Source organism: Podarcis melisellensis (assembly GCF_964234715.1).
Source record: "Podarcis melisellensis genome assembly, chromosome: 2".
NCBI lineage: Eukaryota > Metazoa > Chordata > Lepidosauria > Squamata > Lacertidae > Podarcis > Podarcis melisellensis.
This window is the reverse complement of record NC_138529.1, coordinates 49,708,320-49,733,789: the sequence shown is the minus strand read 5'-3', so window position 1 is coordinate 49,733,789 and position 25,470 is coordinate 49,708,320. Positions and strand designations below refer to the sequence as shown.

At 43.2% G+C, this 25,470-nt stretch overlaps 1 protein-coding gene and 1 long non-coding RNA gene across 3 annotated transcripts in view; one reads left to right on the top strand and one right to left on the bottom strand.

Annotated features, from left to right (window-relative positions):
• The window catches only part of ADRB2 (adrenoceptor beta 2), a 58,499-nt gene that overhangs the window by 18,960 nt on the left and 14,069 nt on the right, over window positions 1-25,470 (top strand). Inside the window, exon 2 of one of the 2 annotated variants that reach the window (XM_081900060.1) lies at window positions 20,328-20,404. The exons of the other annotated variant lie outside the window; for it this stretch is intronic. Within the exon in view, the coding sequence (XP_081756186.1) occupies window positions 20,328-20,389 (62 nt within the window). The 3' untranslated portion in view covers window positions 20,390-20,404. Of the gene's footprint in view, window positions 1-20,327; window positions 20,405-25,470 lie in introns of those variants that run through there. 2 annotated transcript variants of the gene reach the window in all.
• Window positions 15,561-24,236, bottom strand: LOC309363692. Its single transcript, XR_014165541.1, has 3 exons — window positions 24,049-24,236; window positions 23,366-23,612; window positions 15,561-16,135 (listed from the first exon to the last, which is right to left on the bottom strand). It is a non-coding gene; the product is annotated as an uncharacterized lncRNA (long non-coding RNA).

The window sequence follows — 25,470 nt, the reverse complement described above, 5'->3', positions numbered from 1 at the left end:
GTGCAGAGATAGCCCCTTAGCGTCACATCATGGGAAAAGTTAGAATTCATTCGCATGATGCTGGGATCATGGGTTACATGGGTTGCGCATCCAGAACCAGACTTTTCAACATCAGGACCCCCAACTGTCTCATAGAAAGCTGCCTTATTTTGGGCCAGCTCATTAGCTTATCCAGATCGTCTCAGTATTGTCTTCACTTACTGGCTCCCCAGGATATCAGATGGAATTATTCCCAAGGACATGCCAAGGATTGCACCTGGGGTCTTTTGCAAGCAAAACTTCTGCCCTATCACTGTGCCATAACGCATGTTGCTGTCAACTCTTTGTTGGAAGCCTTTGCAGTGGTAAAATGTATATCTGTGCCTAAAAATCTCAGTGTCTTGTCATGCACAACAGGACTGCATATGACAGAACTTCAATGGTTTGCAAACAGTTTGTACTTTCAGAATGGAAGCCCCGTATAAATGTGCTTCTGTGCCATCGAATACAATTACTGGTAACTTATTTTAGATTGCCATTGGGAGAATAACATGTGAGCTGTTCCTCTTGGGCCCCTTCTCCCTTATGAGTCTGCAAGCTGACATGTTAGCAGGTGTTAAGTGGCAGCTGTGGTCAGATCTCACTCGCAACGCTAGGTGATGACAAACTGTACAGTACCGTGCTGTGGCCGTGAAGGGCAGGGGAGGGGTGTGTGATTCTGCTGGGTTGAACAACAGAAAAAACGGCATAATTAAGGTCAGGAACTTTGCTCACGAGCTGACGCTTGACAGCCACAAACTTGAGAGCAGTAGCGGGTATCTCAGGAAGTGACACAGTTTCTCAGCACAGCTAAGTTTGCTTTGGCTTGGAGAGCCAAAAACGAAGAAAAGACAACATACACCCACCACGAGAAAATCCTGGCTTTTGTCACTGTCAACTTCATAAACATCCAGCCTTGCAAACATCCCCCAGTTTGATATCACAGCCTAGCGTTGCCTCTGGAATCCTCAGGGAATGTGCCTTGATCCAAACAAGGGGATTTTGTTGTGATATGTGCACTGTTTTCTGCACTGAGATCATCCACCAGAGGCATATGAAACTGCTGCAAAATTCTAGAGCAGGGATCTGCACACACAACAGCAGGCTACAACCAGTAGATCAGGTGTCCTTGGGGAATCTCTAAGCCCACCTGATCTACTGCTGGGGAAGGGGCCAAATTTTGTGCAGGAGCTATTAAAATACAACATATAATGATTAGCACCCAGGATTAGTAGAACATATTGACCAATGGACACTCCTAGGTCAGAAGGGTTTCCTTTTTGACAGATAAATGACCACACAAAACTGCACTTTCATGTATACATGATTTTATATTATTTTACCTTGCCTTGAGTTTTTAAATTTTGTAATTGGTGGTTTTTTGTTTTGATACTGGTGATTGACCACAATGAAAGGACTTGACTACTGCTGAGGAACAAGAATCCAGCCTGGTCATTCCTTCTAGTCATTATTTAATATCTGAGCTGCACGTACTTCTAGGAAAAGTTATTTGGCAGAGGAGAGGTGTGTGGAGCAAGATGATAGAATCTTTTGGCATATTTCTAAATTCCATTTTTTTCTGAACACCAAAAAGACTTGCATAGTTCACACCCACACCATACATTTAAAGCACTCTTTCTCTCCCAAAGAATCATGGGAACTATAGTTCACCCCTCACAGAGCTACACTTCCCAGCACCCTAAAGAAATTGCAGTTTCCAGAATTCTTTGAAGGAAGCCATGACTATCAAAGTGGATTCTGGAATTTGAACTTGGCAATCTATGCAGATGGCTTTGTATCACTCTCTCCCACGTAAACCCGAAATTGAGGTATGCGGAGCTGCTAGAGGACACCTAGAGATGGGAAGGTAAAAATTGGTATTTGATTGCTGCATAGCCCATTAGGCTCTTTCTCAAGGGACCAGGGTTATTGTACCATATGCAATGATCTCTGGCAGGCAAGCAAGCCCCAGTAAGAAGTAATGACTCTCCAGCAGTTTTATGTACATTTATTTACAAAAAGACACATCCAGAGCCCAGCATCTCACCTGCTCACATTTACGCTTGTTGCTCAGTCTGACGTTTCTCCCCTCCTACAGCAGGAAGGACGCCAGACTCCCGCCTTTCCCCTCTTGCCCTTCCGTTGCCGTCTGATTTCATTCAGACATCTGGATCAGGGACTGAGAGGCTGACCTACCCCCTCCTCCCCCCCTCAACACAGACTCAGACCTCTGCTTATCTGCTGATTGCCTAGCAACACTCTGGCTGCCTTTCAACTCTTCCTCTCCTTGAGAGCTAACAGAGTCTTCCCCGGGAAGGGGAGGGTCAAACTGCCCTTTCTCGACTGTCAGCCAGCTCTCATCTGCAGAATCAATCCCTCGTTCACTTAGCTCAATTTCTGAGTCTGACTCTTCCCCTGCACTCGTGTGTGTGTGTGTGTGTCACGTTCCTGCCAACATACTTAGGTACATACATACATACATACATACATACATAGCTGTCATCCTTCGTGTCCTCCTGGACTCAGATGTGCTCCTAGAAGTACAGGTGGCAGCTCTAGGTAGGAGCACTTGCTAGCCATTGCATCTGGTTCACCAACTGCACCCGCTTCCTAGAAAACAGGGATCTTGCCATAATTATTCACAGATTGGTAATCTCGTGGATAGACTGCGGTGATGTTCTTTACATGGGGTTCCATGAGCAAGATAATTGAATCCCCAGGTGGTGCAGATTGCTTAAGTCAGATACCAGTGGACTGGTGGATGTTTGTGCTAGGTGTACACAAAGAGTGTTTTTAAAACTAATCCAGAGAACCTACTGCAGGTGTAGCCAATGTGATGCCTTCCAGATGTTGCTGAACCACACCTCCCATCATCCCTGACTCTTGGAACATTGACTAGAGCTGATGGCACCACATACCTATTGAAAACGCTGAATGCTAATGACATTATTACTCCTGGAAGAGAAGTCTCCTTAATCTCTGTCTCCCAGAATTTACGTATTATAAGTCTTTTCTGTAGAAATTGTACCAGACTGAATAATGTTCAGCAGTTTGCAATGAAAAGCATTTGCCCTGTTAGCAAAAGCTTATTAAACTGTCTTTAAGTTTTGTTTTAAGAAGGCATTATTATAGTGAAAAGTATAGGTGTTCCTACCTACTGAAGGGAGGGGGTAGCGTTGGGCTCAAGGATGCAAGGGTTAAAATGACAAGATGAACAAAGCAATTGTATCATACCTGCCTCCAATATTATTCCTGAATGAGACAAATCATTAAGTAGCATGGTCCATCAATATAAAAATAAATTCCATCTCCATTTTGATAGCAATGTACTTACTCCTTGATTTCTAAATGGTCTTATTCCTCAGTAACTACCATAGACATCTCTTGAGAGTTCCAGTGTGGTTAAACCTGTAGTAAAGGTAAAGGTAAAGGTACCCCTGCCCGTATGGGCCAGTCGTGTCCGACTCTAGGGTTGTGCGCTCATCTCACTTAAGAGGCCGGGAGCCAGCGCTGTCTGAAGACACTTCCGGGTCACGTGGCCAGCGTGACGAAGCTGCTCTGGCGAGCCAGCGCAGCACACGGAAACGCCGTTTACCTTCCCGCTATAAAGCGGTTCCTATTTATCTACTTGCACTTAGGGGTGCTTTCGAACTGCTAGGTGGGCAGGAGCTGGGACCAAAAGATGAGAGCTCACCCCGCTGCGGGAATTCGAACCGCCGACCATACAATCGGCAAGTCCTAGGCACTGAGGTTTTACCCACAGCGCCACCCGTGTCTCAAAAAACCTGTAGTAGATATGGCTATTATCCAACTTCATGGAATCCTCTGGGGTCAATTGTGATTTTGGCATGATGTTTTGACTACAAAAGTTTCATTAATCTGTGCTTAAGAGATGGTTGAACACAAAGTCCATAGGACAATATAGGCTGGTCCAGAGAATTCTAATACAGTAATGCCATATCATATGCCTGTTTTGAGTTGGACCTTGAAATCAATAAGAAAATGCTGAAGGAAATTACTGACAAAGAGTTGGAGATATTCGGGGAGGCTAACTGCATCTTCGTTAGGATCTTACTTGGCCATGTAATCATAAAATTTGGGTGGTGGCAGGGGTTATTTAGGTCTGCCACGATGGGCCTTCCTCTTAGCAAGTTTCTTTCAAACTTTGGTCATGTGTCCATCTTTTCAGCTATCTGCCACATACTCTGGATCATTCTGAGATTCCAGACTGATTAGTCTTTGCTGTTTCTGCCACTGAATCTTTTCAATACCTTCTTTCCTTACACTCTGTGTAAGGCTGTGACATGCCTCAATGATAAGTTAATCTTCCAAGAGCCACCACTGGCTGGGAGCAGAGTCAAGCTGGACCTTGCCTTGACTTCATTCCGGGAATGGTCATAAACAGCAGCCTTGTTCATAATTGACTCTCCTCCAGGTAGGCCTTTTCGAGCTTGTCAGCCTCAGGCTTCATTTCACACTCGTTCAAGTGATAAACATTGAAGTTTGCATTTTTTTCCTGGAGAATTTCACAGAACGTTTTTGCCTGGCACATGTTGGCCATAATAACAGTGATCTCACAGAGACAAACTTGGCAACAGTTGTGCCTTATTTTGCCAATGTGTTGTGTGCATGGGCACCTATGCGACAGAGTTACAAGTAAGCACTATCCCCATTACTCATTAGGACGTCCCAGTTTGACCTGGCTGTGTTTGCTCCATGCAGAAATGAAAGAGAGCACAGACCATTATTAATTATGGCAAATTAATGGTGTTTCCCTCCACCCACCCGCCCCTGGAGTCTCCTGGCCATTTTCTCTTAGAACAGCCAATCCTTTGCTGCTTTTAATGGGGTGTTTCCACTGTTGTTAATAACTGCAAGCCATGCAAATGGAGATCTTTTATTGGCCTTCGTATTCTGCCCTAGCTTTGCAAAGCCAGAAAGGTGGAAGAGCAGAATAGGGGACCCGTTTTCTGTGACAAGCAAATGCAGTTTATGGAAGCGGGAGGCATGAGAAATAAAAGGCAGAAGGAAGTAACTAGGTTTTGAAATCAGGAAAGCAAAAGGTTTCACAAGGGTGCCATTTTATTAGTAATATGTCCTCAGGCAAAGGAGGTGCTTGGGCGGTTTCCTTGCTGCCTTGTTTCTTCTTTATCTAAACTCAAGGGTGGATGGATCTGTTGATTCTGATCTCTCTCGTTTTCTCATTCTCCCAGTCTTAATTTCTGCAATGTGGAATTTAAGAGGAATTTAAGAAATCCTCATGAAAATGCACCAGCAATTTGGTTTCTCTTAATATGCACCTTTCTCTGTGCAATTTTGCCTAGTATGCAACATGTTTCTGCACATGTTTTAGTTGGAGAATTGCATTGCAAAATTCAGAGAAGTGCGAAATTTGAAGGATAGGTGCATTTCTGTTCACAAATCGGTTTGGGAAGTTCAAATGAGAGAAATTCACATTGAAATGTGGACCAAATTGAACTGATTTCCCATCCCACTACTAGCCAATTCACAATATTATATGTTAATTTGTTTCGGTTATATAAAGACAACAGTATCATAAATGCATAGAAAACAAGCAACCAGGATGTTGAGGCATCATTAGCAGTGAGAGAACTTTCCACTGGACACAAACTCTAAGGCCATTGGGAAGACCTTTTCCAGAGAAACAGGTCTCTCCTGTTTGAATACAACAAAAAAAGGAAACCACGTCTGTATCAAATTATCTTGTGATGCTGAGCCTGGAAGGTTGCAGTGGCTCATTTGTGCTGGTTGCACTATTTGCTATAGCTTGTCGAATCAGCACTGTGTGGTGTGGCTTGCTCTTGATCTTCAGCATCTGGCTACCTCCATATGGACTGCTGCCAGCATTAGGCTCCCCCTCAAATACTATCACATTTATATTCAGCCTTTTCTCCAAGGTGGCATACAAGGTCTCCCAGATTTTTTTTTTGAAACCCAAGTTTTTCAGGTGCTTGTTGGGACAATTGATTCTGCTTGACTTATCTCCAAAGCAGCAGCAAAGAGATGCTTTGCTAGTATTGCAGGAGAGTATTCCAGTAACTGGATGTGAATGTTTTCGTTCAAAATTACAGCTGCTGAAGCGCTCTGTGGTTTTCTTATTACATGGAACTAAGTACATATCCTGTTTCTAGGATCTCTCTCTCTCTCTCTCTCTCTCTCTCTCTCTCTCACACACACACACACACACACACACACACACTGCTTCAACTGTCTCTTATTTTTCTTATGAATATTTCTGCCTCACTATTTGCTTTGGGCTAGGAAATTTTTATTTTCCTGTGAACATAAACAGTGAACTGTACAAACTCTGCTCCTTGGAAAAGTGGGCCGCTGTTTGTTTAGAGGACATCTGGGATCCCAAATGTAGAACATATTTTGTGCTGCTACAATCTGCTCTTCAGGAGGACCTGCCAGGAGCAACCAGCTACTGGCTGAAACAGTCCATAGAAACTCACACAACATATACAGTACCTGAGGTAATGCAGTTGTTCTGAATGTCTCTACTGTTATATGCAGTTTAGCTACAAGGCGAACATTTAGTCCAGGAGGAAGCCAAGAGGGTGCCTCTAGATGTTGTTGGACTCCAACTCCCACCAGCTCCAGCTAACATGGCCAGTGCTGAGGGATGATGGGGATTGTAGTCCACTAACATTTAAAGGGGACCCAATAGATTGGTTTAATCTATTTAGTTCTTCATACAGTTGTGAGCAGCAGCTGTTTCATAGACTAACCATGAGCCTGGATGTTCTTCATGCACACAGAAGGCTATGGCCATCTTTCAATGAACAGTAAATTTGTCTTTATTTGTACTTTTTCCTTGGACCTCTATGCATCAACAGATAGTGGAGCCAATTTTCTTATAGCAGCATCACTGCCATTTATCTGGAGGCTGTAAGGGGGGAGTCGTTTGGCTCTGAGGTTGGGTCTGCGGGGGCACACCAGCAGCATCCACAGCGCTGCCAGTTTGCCCTCCCAGCCGCAGCCTCACCACCACCTAGCCCCACCCCATCCAGGTAAATGGCTCCTGAATTATGCCTACACCACTGTGGTTGTGTGTCCTAAGTGCTGGCCATCCTAGCCCTCTGTCTATTGCTTCATTTGAGGTTGGGAGCTTTTCCTGTACTCAGAAGGACTTATATTTAAATGCTTTCCAGGAATATAGTTGTTTTAGGTTTAAGGTTATCATCTTCACTGCTCAGTTCTTATATCTACCTGGATATTTAGGTCCGCCCCCTTCCCCACATCGCTTCAGTCTGCAAGTTATTACAAAGGCATTATTTCCTTCATTTTGCTTCTGTGGGTCATGCATTTCTGTGGGGATACCTGCTGTCACTAGGACTGTGCTGAACTGCTTCCCTGCCCTCTTGAAAATGCCCGCTGCTTGCGAAACAAGCACTCTTTCTTCCTGCTTCTTTGCAGAAGCTGCGTATGGAACATTTCAATGGGCTGCAATTGCTTGTGCTTCCTTTTGAATGCAACAAGGTGACTGAGGGATTCTTTCCCTTTAAAACAGGTTTATAATGCTCCGTTTGAACTTGCAGTGGCATGAGGCTTTTCATATTTTTTTTTTTAAACCCCAGCATTCTTTGATTCCAAGCTTTGGTTTGTGATTTGATTACTCATTTCCCCTGGTGCAAAAGAAAGTTTCCCTATGGCACTGTGATTCTGAGCTAAAGGCATGTGTATATCCCCACTTCACATGCAAACACAGGTATACCAGCATGTGTAGACGTAAGCACATGATGACAACAGGTGAGGCATCACACTGCATGACCGTCTTAGCAAACCACCCAGTGTTGGCAAGATGACTAGCACCCAGGTTGTTGCTGACTGCCCAATTCTCTGCTCAAAAGATGATCCTGTAGGAGGAGTGGCTGGGGTGGGGGAGAAAAGCCTGTTGTGTTTGCTGTGGCCATAGCGTCCCCTTGATTCTACCTGGTCATCGTCCACACCCTCTTTGCTACCCCCAGTCTTAAGAAATTGTCATGGCCCTAGAGCATGACTGACCTACTGTCATCATTCAGATGTGCTCATACAGTGGTACCTCCGGTTACAGACGCTTCAGGTTACAGATGCTTCAGGTTACAGACTCCACTAACCCAGAAATAGTACCTAGGGTTAAGAACTTTGCTTCAGGATGAGAACAGAAATCGTGCAACGGAGGTGCGGCGGCAGCGGGAGGCCCCATTAGCTAAAGTGGTACCTCAGGTTAAGAACAGTTTCAGGTTAAGAACAGACCTCCAGAACGAATTAAGTTCTTAACCCGAGGTACCACTGTACTTGCTGCAATGGCTGCCACAGCTACCCACCCCCATTCTCCAAAAGGAGTGATCTGCAGAATCATCCTGGGCCAGCCCTGATCCCATCCACCTTCCCCCTAAAGATCTGCATAAACTGGAACTGTGTCAGAGACAGCTTGTTCCCATGAATAAACAGTGGGTACTGCAGATGGTGCTGGATGGATAGGGAGTCCCACAAGGCTGCCAGCAGGTATAGCTGCCAGCCGAGTCACCTCCACCTCCCTTTCCCCATTGGTCCATGAAGCGTACCAAAACTAACAGTTCCCTTAGTGTGATACCACAGCCACTGAGCGTTCAGTGTCTCAGACTGAACTACAGTGCTGTATGGTCTAGGAGTTGACTCCTCTGTCAGTTTGTTGCTAAGTACCTTGGGCATATGCATCATTTCTCCATTGTCTCTGCAGCTTGCCAGTTTGCTTGCTTAAACTGAGGCTCAGGCTATGAGCTGCACTCAACAGAATGAATACTTCCCCTTATTTTGCCCCCTGTGATGGAAAGCAGCTGCAGAAAGCTGCCACCTGCAGTAGAAGGTTGGGGTGGGGGATATAGCCACTGAAGAGTTAAACACCCCTCTCCCAGTGTATTGTTAGGATCTACATTGCAAATTTCAGTGGCTGCTTTGGTGTGTGAATGTGAAACATATGCAGGACTCAACGTCACATGTATTTTGCCTTGGCATAATTCAAAGTCACTGCTTGTTTTAGGGTAAACTAATTGATGAACCATTTTAGGGCTTTTTGAAAACCATATTTCACTCCTGTGTCTGGGGTTTGTGTCAAATACACCATAACCTTCTTCTCCTTCTTAGCATAAAAAGAAAGTTCTGATGCTACCAGTAACAGAATGGCCAGAAATATGTTACTCAGTTTGAGCCCCTCCTCCTTCCTTGTGCTGACTGAACCATCTGAAGGTACTTCGAACTCTAGCAACAAGGGGCAGTCATTTTAACTCCATTTTGCTGGAGGGCAAAAGGTTTAACACTACAAGGTTTAGCAGCTTGTATTTCTTGACTTCTGGTATATGAACCAAAGCGGTCTTTTTACTTTTATAAGCTTGTTTGTTTGCTTTTCTTGTCTGTCCCTGGGTGTCTGTTTTTCATCACAGTGACAGATAGGCTGTTGCTCATGAATACATACGAAGACACCTTTCATTACTTCACATTGCACAGTTATGTATCCCAGGGTGCAGCTCTCTGTCCTCTCCCCACTTCTCCTAGTCCTGACTCCTTGCATGTGAAAGCTGCAGACTGTCATCCTCTTATACCACTTACCCAGGAATAAATCCCTGTGCATTCAATGGGTGTTCACTTCTGAGCAGACACCCATTGTGCTGTCATTTACTTAAGTCACAAGTTTCTCAAAGTCTTGGAACTATCAAACAGAATGGTGGCATGTACAGATTGCAACAAATAAAGAAAAGATGGTGATGGTGATATATCTCTGCCTAGGATACTGTAATAAATAGTTTGGTGTGAATCAAATAGGAGGGATGGGCAAATCTGTCAGTTTTCATTTCTCTCCATTTTTATTTCTCCAATCTTCAGTTCACTTCTCCACATTTCTACATTAGTTTGTGACACACACACACACACACACACACACACACTCCTCTTGAAAACTCACTAGCATTTAAGTGTGAATTTCGCCTAATATAGACGTTTGCAAAGCAAATTCATCCAAGTGCAATTTTTGATGGATGTCTGTGTTTCAATTAATGTATTGTTTCAGAAAATGCAGATTGGGTAAATTTGCCTTTAAATGGGATCTGAATAGAATTTCTCCCCCATCCCTACTGGTCACAAAGTGACTATGTACCTATGTGCAAGCATGCCAGTGTGCAAAGGCTCTGAATACACAATCTGTATCCTTCCTGTTAGCTGGGTGTAGAGTGTACATTTAGAGCCTATGCACATTGTTTGATACTTGCATAGCCCCATGAATAAGTTCCAGTTAGCCCAAGGAAGCCAAAGTGGAACCAACAGGCATGATACTATTCCACATTTGTACCCACTTTGACTGTCTGCACAGTGCTTTATGGAGCTGCTTTCTCATACTTCAGAGCCATGTTGCGCTTTGCTATTTTAATCGACAAAGAAGGTTGTTTTCTAAACCTTTTCTTCCTCTCCCTGCTTTTTTTCTGAAGGAGTGGTGGTGAGTGTAAAGGCAGACTCTGTGTCTCTGGAAAGCAATTTTTTAGCCAGTTCCTCTATCAGGGTCAGTTATCTGCAGCAATACACAACTGTTCCATTGTTTCCCCAGTTCCCTAGCTGCATCCAGTCCTTTTTGTTGTTGTTGTACATGGTTTTGTCCCTTTAAGACGAATAGCAAATCACTTTCTTCCACCTTGTTCTCTGCAAGTCCATGCTCACCATGGGTGTGGAGCAGACATGTCACTGTCTGTCGGTATTACAGTCAGTGTTCAGTGGTGAAAAGAAAATTATTCTGACTCTCATAATGAAAAATGGGCAAATGACCACCTCACTGACAGACAGCAATGCAGCTAACATGTTTCTGAGGAAACCACTTGTTGATAAAGAGTAAATAGGAGCCATGTTGCTGGTGGCATGGGTGGAGGAGCCAGAGGGAGGGTGGTGCACCAGTTAAGTAATTTAGATCTGCCTTGGGAGGAGATGCCTAAGTGTGCCAAGTTTTACAGATAATTATTATTGCTACTATTTCCCACATGGCTTTTCCACACTCCACTTTGATATCACAAGGTAAGCTTGGCCAAGAGCCAGTGGCTGGCCTAAGGTCACCCAGTGAGCTTCGTGGCCGAGTGAGGAATTGAACCCTGTTCCAGCTGCCTACACACTACATTTCACTGTTCAACCTAGACATCTATGAAGTTGATTTTAAATTATGTAGTCGCTACACCTTCCACACAGGCATAAACTTCAGGTGAAGAACGATCTTCTTTCAAATGGAAACACTTCTTGGTGAATTCACGTTCTCAGATTATGGGAAAGCCAATCCCTGATGGATTTATCACCTCCAGATTGAATGTCAGGTAGCTGCCTGAGGCACCAAGAAGTAATCATGTAGGAAAACTGACTGTGAGATAATTGATGAAAGTGACTGCAAACATTCAGTTTTGTGTGGCATGGTTGCAGCTATCATGTGAACTTCATTGTCGCCTGTGATTTTGTGCTAGACCATTTGAACTGGTCCTGTCATCCAGAAATCTTCCAGAAACTATGTCAATACTTAACCAATCTCAATCTCAAAAGCTGTACCTTTTCTTCCCCACCAGTTGCTCATTTGCCTTTTCTCTAGCCCCTTCCATTGGTTGATTGCCAAGAGCTTTCTGTGTTTATGCGACTTCTCCCTTCACACCCATCTTTCCGATAGTTCTTTTAATGAAGCAATGGCATGTTCTTTGTTATGTGAAAGCCTGGCCTCAAGGAAAGCTGTGTTACGTGAGCGAAAGTGGAAATAGGAAAAAAAAAATTGGCTAGACTATGCATGAGAAACACAGCATACAAAGCCCAAAGGGCTGCACCCTAGCTGCCCAACCTTAGGGGTTTTACATGACAAATGATGAGCAATAGAAATGAGGTGTGGAACAGACTACTTGTGATACTTTAACTATTCCCCCCAAATCCTCTGTTTGATTCACTGTGGATCAGCACATGCCCAAAGAATCAGTAAGCTGTTCAGCACTGCTACTGCAAGTTGTAACAATGGAAAATATCCCTTGCACATTCCTAGGCATTCATTTCTGCCATGTGCCGGTATGCTGTGTATTTGCCTCAGTAATTCAATTTAAATAGTTTAAACCTGCGTAATTCTAATGCATTAGCAAAAGCTGATTCATAAATGCTAACTCACTGTCATGCCTTAAACTCTGCCCTTTCTCACCTGAGAGGTATATTTTTAGAACCTACCCTCTCTTTGTGATTCTAAGTTGCTTTTAATTGTTTTTAATGTATTTTAAATGGTTTCAACCTATCTTAGAACCTTAGGAAGAAGGGTGTATAATAAATTAAAACAATAATCATAATAATCACAACCACCACCCTCATTTAAGCAGTGGTGCTAAGAGTTGTTAAGGGACCCCTATTCCCTTCAGAAAGCTACAGTTCCCAGAGTTTCCTGTGAAGAAGGACTGGTTGTTTGAACACTCTGGGTATTGTAGTTTTGTGAGCTGAATAACAACTCTCAGCACCCTTAACAAGCCACAGTTCCCAGAAGCCATGACTGATGTATGATATTGCTTTAAATGCATATGTGGCCATTGTGGCATGCCCCAAGGAACAGCAATATTTTATGGAACAGCGTGATCTCTCTTTTTTTAACTGAAAACTCTCAGTGGTGTGTTTTTTCTTGCACTGGAAGCTGAACTGGAAGACAATGCAAAACTGGCTCTTCCACTTTCTGAACTCCTAAACCTTTATCTATAATTACATTTTGCAATTTTTTAGCTAAGATAAACCAACTCTTCAAAAGCAGGAAAGCTGCATTAGAAAATTAAGAGTCTTATGTCTATATAAGATTTGGGGAAATGGTAGCTTCATAGGAGAGTAGAGCAGTCAAGGGATGAGAACACAGAAGGTGCTAGAATGGGTATGTTTCCAAGCAAATACCCAGTTGCCATGGATGCAATGTTGCATTATGATGCCCTGCTGAAGTATTCCAAGTATTCCTTTGCCCCTGGGGAAGGTGTGCAATGCGTCGTGTGTTTCATGCTTTCCATTAAAGTTTTCCTCTCATCCCAGCGCTGCTCTGAGGCTTCGCCTTCTTATATCTCTCACTGGAAACCATTGTGTCATCAGCGAGCCAAGCTGCCTCCCAAGCTCCGTTTGTTTTATATCAACAGACTAAAAGATGACCTGGATCAAACTGGTGATTATTAAATAGTCCTGGGTTGAATATTTGCCTATTTCAGTTTTATTCTGGAGGGTAAATATTTCTTTTTTAAAACAGCAACAGCAACTAGAACCCTTAATCACTAAGTATTCTGCCCTTTCCCTGTCAGGTACAGTGCCATTTCTGTCTTTCAACATCATTTTTCATTTCCCTTCTCAAAGTGATTCCAATAAGGGAATCATGTAATAAACATGACACCATACAACAGACAAAGGATATTCACCCCCTTTTAGAATGAACCCCCACAACACACCAAAACAATCTGGCGATTTTTGAATCTGTAAAAAAAAGAGTTCTGCTATTGGTTCAGCCCTATTATTCCATGTCTCTGCCAAAAAAACCAGCGACCTAGAAATAACGTGGTGCAATTATAGCCCCAAAGAAGCCTAAATCTGGGTGTTACACATGCTCCACCCAGGAATTTCAGGCCATTACTTGCCTTGTGTTTATATTTAAGACTCTGAGCAGGCTCTGTTATGTCAGGCTGCTTTCAGTTTGTTATATAACAGGTGCTGCCTGCCACTTGAAAGTCAGCTCAGTAACTTGGCTTACTAGGATGACAGCAGAATGGATGGAGAGGCAAGCTTAGCGTACTGTAGCCAAGTTCCTTGTGAGCATGACCTTCTCATGCAGCCTTGGCAAAACCCTCACGGAAGATCGAAACCCTATTTGTCCCACAATTGACAGAGCTGAAACTATTTTTAAGATTGAACAACACCCTCTCCTTCCCACAAACACTAACAGTGCATTTGAAAAATATTTATTGTAGCTACTTTCTTAATAATAATAATAATAATAATAATAATAAGAGTTTGGATTTGATATCCCGCCTTTCACTCCCCTTCAGGAGTCTCAAAGCGGCTAACATTCTCCTTTCCCTTCCTCCCCCACAACAAACACTCTGTGAGGTGAGTGGGGCTGAAAGACTTCAAAGAAGTGTGACTGGCCCAAGGTCACCCAGCAGCTGCATGTGGAGGAGCGGAGACGCGAACCCAGTTCACCAGATTACGAGACTACCGCTCTTAACCACTACACCACACTGCCAGTCCAGAGGTGGAGAAATGATTTCAGCCTAGGATCTACATTATCTTCTTGACAACCTTCCAGGGACCACATAGTGTACATAGTGAGGTCATAGAAGAGCACTAGATGTAAATTTCTCCTTCGTCCAATAAGCTAGTTTCCTCAACCCAGGCAAGGCAGAGGAATTATTGCAGTTTAAGGACACATTTCAGCCAGGCAAAAACACCCAAGGTTCAAAGTAGGTACAATGGGGGGTATAACTGAGACTGTAGCGAGGGGGTCTGTGACCTGTGACTTCCAGGAGTTAGGAGGAGCCCAATGACCAGCCCAAGTTCTGGAAATGATAAGAACAGTTTTGGTTTCTTATTCCCAAAGCCCAGTGGATGCAGATCTTAACAAAACCTTGTGAAATAATCTTAGAACGGAAGGGTCGTAGGTTAATCATGCAGCCTTAACCACATGGGGAAGATTCTAGTGAGAAATTCCAGAAAATTGCCTGTTAAAACCAAGGAAGCCAAATGTCAAGATATAAAGAATTTTATTAGAGAAGGGAAAGAAAAGGGAAGTCAACAACCACACACACACTCATGGGGGGGGGGTCGGTTTGGCTTGCAAATAAAATCAATACAGTCCATTTAACTGAACTAGCTACTTGAGCAGTCGGGTTTCGGAGTTCTTTGCAGAAGAGCGGTTCTGGACTTCTGGTTAGATGTTTCCAGGAGGACCAACTCTCACATATTTTTTGGAATCTGAGACCTGTTTAAGCCAACCCCTTTATGGAGACCGATTGTTCTTTTCTCCATTTGTGTGCTATGCTCCATTTCTAATGCCATGAATAATGGAGGCATTGAGAAATTTATTTAGAAAGTAGTTCCACCTTCTTAATCACGCTATGTGTGTCAGTCAACAGAGCTGGCTAGTTCTAACTGGATGCAGCATTATAAAAAAAATAGCTTAACTCCAAATGTTTATTCAGAGATGAAGCTCAGATACTCGCTTATTCATACTTGATCAGGATCCAAAATCCCAAACACCCACAAGACAAGATGGCAGCATTGAGCTACGTTGGAATATAGGGGTTCCAGAGAGGCAGGTACAGTCAAACCTTGGTTCCCTAATGGATAGGTTTTGGAATGTTTTGGCTCCCGAATGCCAAAAACCTGGAAGCAAATGCTCCATTTTAAAAACGTTTTTTGGAAGCCAAACATCTGACGCAGCTTCCACTGGAGTGCAAGAAGCTCTTGCAACCAATCGGAAACTGGACCTCGGTTGTAGAATGTTTTGGAAGCCAAACAGGTTTCTGGAATGGATTACATTAGACAACTGAGTTTGGCTGTATTTGGATTTGGGAAGATGATCACATGAGGGTCAAGGACAAAAATAAGTTTCCCTTACTGAATAGTAAGATGGTTTGGCATTTTGATATTGAAGAGGTGATGTAGCCAGGACCTCAAGACACAAATTAGTGGAGAAGGGTGAGTGTATTCAGGAGTATTTTCTGCTATATCTTGGCTGCAGTCCATCCATGCCATTGCTCAGATCATTTTTCTTCTTGTCCTCGTTACACATAAAACTATGAATCTTTTTTTTTTAATCTGCAAAAAAGGACATTTATGTATTTCTAAACAGATTGTCAAAAGAAGGACTTAAACATATATTTCGGAGAATTTTTTGAGCAAGCGGCTGTGTCAGAATATTCAGTAAGTGTGAAAGTGGAAGCAGAATGATCTTCATAGTAGGCTACAAGGTGTGGATCAGGCCAGTCCACATCAGAGTTTTCAAAGATTGGATTCCTCTGATATCCCTAGTAACAGCATCTTCAAAGCCCTTCAAAATGCAATCTTACTCGTAAGGCAGCAAGCATCTTTCCCGCCATCAATTTGCAGGAGTCAATCATTTGCTTGACGTCTGGGAAAAAAATGTTTCTGGTCTTACTTGTTGACCCTAATGACAGATTTAACTGCAGCTGAAATGTAAACATTATGATAGGGATTCTTTCTGCACCCAAATGGAAGGGAAATATAAATCTGCCTTAAACTGGAGTTTGAGTGCATTCAAATATCAATGCTTAACAAACTGTGTTCCCTCCTCCCACCACCAGTAGGATCTCACCCCTGATGGTATATAGAGGCAGGCAAAAGATCCTCCCAGCCTAGGACTTTCGCTCATCTTAGAAAGCTACTTCAACCACCAGATTTTTCTTTGGTCAGCCAAGATTTGGAAAAAGGGGCAGGGAGAGAGGCTGTTTGCCAGCAAGTAGAAAAAGCAAATTAAATTAGAGGAGCAGGTCAGGGGGGCAGCTACTCCAGCGCAGTCACACAACAGCAGTTGCTCTTTTTTAACTCTGATAAGGAGAACATATTTAGAAACAGGAGGTCACAGGCCATGGTTTGCTTTCTGAATTTGTTGGTGCAGTGGTCATAGAGCATGGGCGTTGAGAAGGCAGATTCGTACACAGAAGGGAAACCCTGTGATCTTAGCAGCAAGCAGAATTGTTTCACAAGTCAGCCGACAGCGGCAGAGACCAAAGCTGAAAGCTCAGACTTTTGAATCCTTGAGAAGAGTAGAACTAAACTGAGCATGCAAAGAAATTTGAGGCTCCCCGGGACCTCTTGTTTTTGTTGTTGTTGTTGTCAGATGTAATATTAGCCAAGAGCAACAATTCCACCTAAAGTACTGCTATTCACACTACAACACACAGTGTGAGCGGGAGAGTCTGGCCTTGTGCATCCCACAGAAAATTTAATTGGAGGAGGTGTGATTGTAAGTAAGATTGTGGTTGTTTGTTTGTTTCTCACCCATAATCAGTGCATGGGTGTGTAAGAGAAGGAATGTTTAGGTGGAACAGACTGCTGCAAAGCCAAATAAATAAGTGCTTAATAATAGCTACCAGTTGGCTTTAACAGTCACTGGAGACTGGGGAGTCGTATTTCATCCTCAGTTAAAAATCATTTATGTATAATTCCTAGTGTATAAAATGCTTCATAATTATGTTGACAACAGGTCCCTGAGGTTGGATTCCTGGCATTCTGCAGCTATGAGGGTAGAGTTCTCTGAGACATTATTTTGGGAAACGTGTGGCCCTCACCCTGCATTTGCAAATATAATGGGATTAAGGGTATTTAAACTCCCCCTGCCCTCTTATGCCCACTGATTTGTTTGGTTTTTTGACCCCAAAATGTCCAACTTTCTTCTGGGGACCCACATTGCTACTATTTATTTTGGCATTTGCAGGGGCAAATGGGCAGGTATGGTAAGGAGTTAAGCACCCCATCCTGTCAGCTGGTTCCTCCCCTCAAGTTCCACATCAGTCTTTAAATAGTGTGATGCAGTGTGTATAAAAATGATGCAAAAGAATAAGAGGTTGTAACAACAACATCATCAACAACAATCCAACTCCTTTAAACTAAAGCTACTGTAAGGTTCCCCTAAGATTAAAATGAACTCTGAACTTAGTGCCCACATCGTCTCTTAAAAATAACAAATGGAATTATGAAAGGACACTTTTCTTTTTAAAGAACCAAAGGAGGCCATCTTTGTTAGTCCAACACAATAGTTCATGTATTACTATTGTGGCTTGAGATTGGACACAGTGTGCTAGTATGTCATCACAGATACAGGAGTTTAGGTCAGCCTTTGCCAACCCATAATCCTCCAGGTGTTTTGGACGAAAGTTCCAATCAGCAGGTGTGTGAGATTTAGATGAAAACATATGGGGGACACCAGGTTGGTGAAGTCTAGTCTTGTTTAGGTGGTGCCACTCTGTATCTCACCAGGATTATCCGCTCAGCCCATCTTGCCTGCTGGTCTTGTGCAAAACGAGCTCTGTAATATGTTCAATCTTCAAATTATTGCTTATGACTCTACTGAGCATTTATTTCCATCTTATGAAGAAACTCTATTTAGGCTAGAAACAGCCACCCCTTGCTTCTGGGAAGTTCTGGATGTCTGCTATAGCCCAATTTATGCATGTTCACTTTGAAATAAGTTACACTGGGACTTTACATCTAAGGACTTTACATCCTTTACGTTGCGTAGGGTAGTTGGGTTCTGAACAATGTAATCCATCGTAGATCTACTGAGCAGTCTGTCCCACTGCGTCCAATGGGTCCTGCTCCCTGGTGTGTTTAGGGTGGCAACCTTAGCTTTCTGTAAGTGAGTGTGCTCAGTATCCTTGCATGTGGAAGCAGAGCTGAGCCACTGGGAGCAGTGCAGGGCTTTTCATAAACTTAAGAAAACCAGGGAAAAATTGAAATCTCTTGGTCACCTCATAAAGTTAGTGGCAATCCTCTAACAAAATTTGAGAAGGAATCCCACCCCTCTCTCAGGGATTTCTCAAGAAAGGTTCATTTCACTCTCCACCCATTTTTTCCAAAATGTTTGGCATAGCTCTGCTTCCTGATGCATCTGTAGGGTATGATTCTGCAAGCACTCCAGTGTACTTCATGCAAGTCAAGGAACTTAAGCACATGTACATGACTGCAGGATTGCAGCCACTGAATTTGTGTTTTGCTCCTCTGCCCTGCAAATGACTGGCTTGACTTTTCTAGAGTGCCACTTCCCTGGAAGCGTCGGTTCTAGCATAGGAAATATCCCTTTGTTCTCCTTGGAGCCTTTTGAGATTCCCTTCCCAACATACTCATAGGAAATTACTTCTTTTGAATCTATTGTGAGAAGGCAAGTCTTGATTAATTCAGAGTCAGTGATTTCCTTTTCGCCAGTTGTCCTTAAAATGGCCTTTTATGTGGCACTAGATCCCTATTGATAGCCCCCAAGCAAGTTACAAGAAGGATTTATATGTGTACGTTCTACGCACATCCTGTTTGCAGAGATGCTGGAGAGAGTTTTCAGGTCTGCAAACAGTTCTTCGTAACGTTTGCAAACACAAGCAACAGTGACAGTAGATGTGAGAGACTGCATCTCACTGTACTCGTTCAGGCTAAACAGTGATGTTTCTGAGTTTGATTCCATTGAAGAGAGATGACAAGAGATGTGAAGGGTTCATTAAGCTGGCCTCTCCAGAGACCTACCCTTGTGGATGAAGGCTACCCCTCAAGACATGCCCCCCACCTCACAGAGCTTTGTTCCTGTCTTCCTTTGCATATGGGAACCTGCAAATGATAAGGAAGATCCGCCCTTTAAGGGATTAGGGGTTTAGTACAAATGTGTGATGTTACATTATGGTTTGTTTATATTCCACTTCTTGATCAAAGGCCCTCCCTGAGGTATACAGCATATTAATACAAAAAAATAATAATATACAAATGGATCAAAACAACAAAAAATGCCACAATCACAAAATGCCAATCAATCACACTTGAGATGTGTTTTGAACTCGGCCTAGTATACCAGAAGGAGTGTCCCCACCCCCATCATTCAGCCCGGACACTGAGATCCAGCTCCAAGGGTCTTCTGGCGGTTCCCTCCCTGCGAGAAGTCAGGTTGCAGGGAACCAGGCAGAGGGCCTTCTCAGTAGTGGTGCCCATCCTATGGAATGCCCTCCCATCAGATGTCAAGGAAATAAACAACTAACTTTTAGAAGACATCTGAAGGCAGCCCTGTTTAGGGAGGTTTTTAATGTTTGATGTTTTATTGTGCTTTTAATTCTGTTGAGCGGCTGGGGAAACCCAACCAGATGGGTGGGGTATAAATAAATAATAGTTGTTGTTGTTGTTGTTGTTATTATTATTATTATTATTATTATTATTATTATTATTATTATTATTATTATCCCTGTGGCAAACAGGAAGGGGGGATCAAACAAACCACCCCTATCTTTCACCTAGGATGCACAAACTCCTATCTTTCCCTCATAGCCATGCTTTCAGCTCTCACCCAGGGGGAATGGGGAAGGGGAGCAAGGGACCACTGATGTAACATTCAAATACAACATTGTAACATGGGTGTCACTAATGAATGATGCTTTCCTCCCACAATTTTCCTGCAGTCCAGATCCTGGGGATCTGTTTGTAAAAAGGAAGGAAGCAATAATATACTAATAGAGATTAGCATGAGCGAGACTTTAGAACCTCTTTTGTGGTGGAATGGTTGTTCAGCTCAGCAATGTTTAACTTATGTATCCTTTCATTGGCAAGAAAAGAAGATTTGTGGGATGCAAATTGTATAAAATCACCAACTGTGGCTCTGCGGAGAGCAAGCTGACTGGATGAAGAGAGGGCAAATGTATCTGGTTTCATTGCTTTCAAGAAGTGGCAGGACGGGGGAATGTGAGCTTTGTTAGCTGAGTGTTTTTATCCCATGACACAATATAAAATATTCCCCACCCAATCCCAGGTCACTGTAATCTAATGTGTCCCTTTCTTCCAAATGTCTCTATTCCATTAGCATAACACTGTTCTTTTTTTTAAAAAAGTGCTTCAAACAGTTAGATTTAGGGCTCAAATGTTTCCCCAGCAGGAGTCCATATCCACCCATGCAGCTGCCATTTTCCAAACAGCAATCCCTCTGGACTTGATCTTGAATGGATCATGCAAGGGTACCCATTTCAGGCTGCAATCCTATATGCACTCACCTGGAAATAAGCACCACAACATATGAGTAGACATATGTAGGATTGCGCTGTTGAGCAGTGAAAGGTCCAGCTAGATCAGTGTTTCTGAAACTTGGGTCTCCAGCTGTTTTTGGACAACAACTCCCATCATCCCTAGCTAGCAAGTCCAGTGGTCAGGGATGATGGGAACTGTAGTCCAAAAACAGCTGGAAACCCGTGTTTCAGAAACACTGAGCTAGATCAATTGCAGGTGGGGTCTCCAACAAAATGCTTCCAATAACTCCAGAGTTGATCTATAGTGAATGCTTTAATAATCCCAATATATCTGGTTACCCAAATCCATTCAAATCAATGAGTTGCTAACATTCAGGATGATGGGTAAAGGAAAGGACTCAGCCATTCAAATGAGGGCAAATGGGTTCCAGCTGGCAAATGTTAGATTCATGTGGTTTGTGTGCTTCAAGTTTCCTGCATCCTAGGTTGGCTTTGGCAACAGTATATTATTTGGTGACTGTAAAAGAGAAGTTGTCTTATGTAAATGCACATGCCTGTTCATAGATATCAAGGTTTAGAAAAGGCTTAAGCATTCCGGTTGCTTTTTTTCATGGTGCATCTGCATTTTTGCATGATACGCAAATGATATTTATGCAGAGGAGAGGGACACGCCACATCGCATGTCAAGAGCTCTCCACTATTTATGCTCCGCATGTCATTATATTTTCCATGCAAAACCCCATTCCTCATTAAAGAGTAACAAGCTTCTCTGGGAAGGTTCTGGACACAAGTCTCTCACTGGCCAGTATCTTGCCCTGTTCCTCTTGGCCAAGATCTGTCATCTATTTATGCTCTGCCTCCTGTGGAATCTTGTTCCTTCTTCAAGAGAAATTAGCTTCTCTGGGAAGGTCCTGGGCACAAGTCTCTCATTGGGCAGGAACTTCGCCCCTCCTGCCCGCTATAATAATGTAGCTTCTTGTTTCACACCTTGTAAATGTCACTTGGGAGAGGGGAGAAGCAGCTGAAATTTGCAATGTACGTGACCAGCCTCCTTTTCAATCTCATCTCAAGATCCCCACATCCCTTGCTTGACTAACCTGCTCAGATTTATGGGTGAAATTGCACAAATCCAGTTTTATTATGAGCAGTCAAACTTTGGAGTCTAAAATGCTGAGAGGAAGATGCACCATCATAGAATTGAAAACACTGTAAGGGTTCAAAGATTTCAGGGTTATTTTCTTCCTCCTAATCCTATTGAGTCAAGCCCTCCTTCCCACTCCCAGGAAAACTGGAACCCAGTACATTTGCCAGGGCAAATGCTTGCTACTCACATGCCTGAGATATTTTTTGAAAACCCAAACTCCAAATCCTTATATTCATATCTTTAAAAAAATCAACAAGGGGGAAATGTCTATTCATGTGATGTTTATTTTATCTATATGTGTGGGTTGTTTCTGTCCCATCTATTAACTGAATTTCTGAAAGCAGCAAGCAGCTTATTTCAAGTACAATGAACTAGAAGGGCAATGCCATAGAGCCGAGCTCCTGACTGGGGCATTACTACTGCTTCCTGGGCAGAGCAGGGCAGGGCTGCCTTAAGAGCCAATCCACAACCCCTACAACCCTGACCTGGCTCCTGCCCCGTCCCAGTAAGCAGCAGTAAATGCTGATGTTGCAAAGGGAGCTCAGCGCTCTCATCTCATCCCTCTGACTGCTGACCATTGAGATTAGAGTGAGTACAGTAGGCAGTTTCTTCCACTGATAGCTGACATGCAACCGAAAGTGTCACAGACTTCTATCAGCTTACTTTGCTCTACGTGTTTTACGAAAGCTGAATTTTTGCAACTAATTATACAAATAAGTCCCACCCAGTTATGCCTATAAAATCCCATGGTGGCATCTGTTTGGCACACTGGTTTTGTTTTCCAGTAGTAGTAGACTATAATTCTGTGCGTTACTGTTTCCTGAAGGTTTTATATGTGTTTGTTCAAAGTCAGAGCAGGCCAACCCTGAAACAAAGTGTAATGTGCTGAATCCTGGTGTGTACACATTTTCAGACAGAAGGCATCTGTCAGCTGAGCAGGTGAAGGAGGCAGCATTCAGCAAATTCCCTTCTACCTGCTGTCGTCCTCCAAATCAGCTCTGGAGGGGGACCAAAAATCTGCCTCCTATCAGCACAGCAACACCAACTGGATTCCACCCTGTGTGTGTTGCTCTAAATGCTCTTTTGATATTATAATGGCCTTTGTTTATCATGGCAGTGTTGTCACTCAAAATGCAACAATCTGCTTTAATAATACAGTATCCTTGCTGGGACACATATTTGCTTTAAAACGAAGTTCCACTTTAAAAGCACCAGTTTTAAAAGTGTAATTTTGTTGCATGTTCTTTGCCCCCAGGCTCTTCTGAAAATACATTGGTACATAAAGAGGAGGGTATGCTATGTCTCATGTCATCCCTGTAACAACAGACTTGAGATTCAAAATTGTTGGCAGTAGATTGTCACCCTTTCACAGCTTTAAACACAAACCACTTCATTCCTCCCCTTAGTGCCACCATGTAGAGGATCCATGATTTCCCAAGTGGTAGAAAGAGAGTTAGTAAAATGGGCTATAAGTAGATGGTGCACTGACCTTGTGTGTCGACAGATCTGTCAATCAATACTGAAATTTCATAAAGTAAGCCTCACTGCTGGCTCCATCCTGCTGTTTCCATCCTACATAATAAGCACTGAGCATTGCTTCTCATTTTCAAGCAATGGGCTCTGAGACCCCTCAGGTGAGACCTTCAAGTGGTCATTGGAAAGCCTGTGGCACCCTGCCAAAGAAGGGGAGCGGGTTTCCAAAGCATGCGCCCCCAGCACTCAGCTGTGTGGGCCATCTGTAACATCAGAGCAGATAAGTAAACGACCACCAAAAGGGTCAGGACAGAATTAAATGTTGCACTAAGGTAATATCCACAAAATCATTTCTGCTTGCCAGACAGAACCATTTCCCCAAATAAAGCCTTGTTCTGGGGTTTTTTCTGACTCTCCCAATAAGATTTGGGGGAAGGCACAAGAGTTGTGTGGTGAGGGAGAAGAAGGGGGAGTGTCCTGTCATGATAGTGGGACCTGTTGCACTGGAACAGGAGTAGGCAACCTAAGGCCCATGGGCCACAAGCAACACATGGGGGTCGTTTAACCAGCCCACGAGCCACCCCCAAACCAAGCTGCCCGCTCGGCGAGTCTCCGCATGCCGTGGCGCGGGGACTTGCTTCTGTGGCACTGGAAATGGTGTCTGCACAGACACCAGAAATCATGGGTGTGCGCGCTTACGCATGCGTACAATCCAGCCCATGGCAGGATCTCCACTGGAGTGAACTGGCCCAGGCCAGGTAAACCTTGCCGACCCCTGCACTGGAATCTGCTAGTGCAACAACTTACTTGGATCCAGCTCATAGTTCCCCTGCCAACAATGGTTCATTGTGACATTAGAGTCAAGTAGCCAATAGCATTAAAAATGTGAGCCTATTGGAGAGGCAGAGAAGGTGAAAGTGAAAGTAAGATGGGAGAAAGGGATTGGAGGGCCTCATCCATAGCCTCACTTAATGAGGGCATTGTTTGCTAATTGTAACATAGTGGGGTAAGCCAGTAAGAAGTTTTGTAGAGATTGCATTCAAATAGTAGTTTATGGCAATGCAGAGGTAAATTGCCTTGTAATACTCCCATGATGCTTTCTGCTTATTTGCAGTTGTCAAAATACCCTTTCACTATGCTCTTGGTGGCTTATACCTACATGCATATGCCTGAGAGATGATGCCTTAGAATTCACTCTCCCTTCTTCTGGAGAAAAGTTAAGAAACTGGGTATGCATCTCAGCAAGTCTATAAATATTTCTAGTAGAGCAACCTGGGGAATTGGAAAAGGAGGGGTCCTGGTACAAGACCATGCAAACAGGTATGCACAAATGGTTATCAAGAGCCTGGAATACATACCATAGTGCTATCAGAACAGTATTGTGTTGCCAGCATTTCATAAACATGTCATCTGAAAGAAACCGAGGGGTTTGATCATGAGGAAGTAACATTTCCCAGAACGGGTTAGAGGAGCTAGTCAGCCGGTGGGAATCACAGCTCTTTCAGATTCCACAAACAATTGCCTTACATCTGGAGAAACATTTCCATCACATGGAGCCAAGTGCCTACAAAGGTTTCCTCACTAAGAGTCTGAATCCATTTTAATCTGAAGGATTTGAAAGCAATTTATTGCAAGCGTTTAAATTGTCATATGCCAGGCAAGGAAGGATACCCTGTTTCATATCCTTTAATCTCTCGTCTCATCCCTCTTCATTACCACTACTCTTTGGATCATGTCCAAAACGATCCGGTCTAGATACTCAAAAAGAAGTATTGATTGTAGCAGTGTGAATTTCTTATTTTAAATTAAGCAAAGCTATTCATTCAAAATGTCTCCCTTCAATGTGCTTCCAAATTTGCCATGCACCAAATAGACACTCAAGGTCTAGAACTTATTATTTAATTTATTACCTATTATACACTGCCTTTCAGAGCTATGCAGCTTACGCCAGACAGTTGCTATGAAGCAAATTAAAATACAAAATTCACTAGGATATAATAAATCTAAAAAACCAGCAGTAATATAGTAAATAGATGCTGTAGTAAATAAATAAAGCTGTGTACACGCTCCCATTTATTCTGCATACAGTGCTCTCCCATCGTTGGTTTGGGAAGCAGTGTA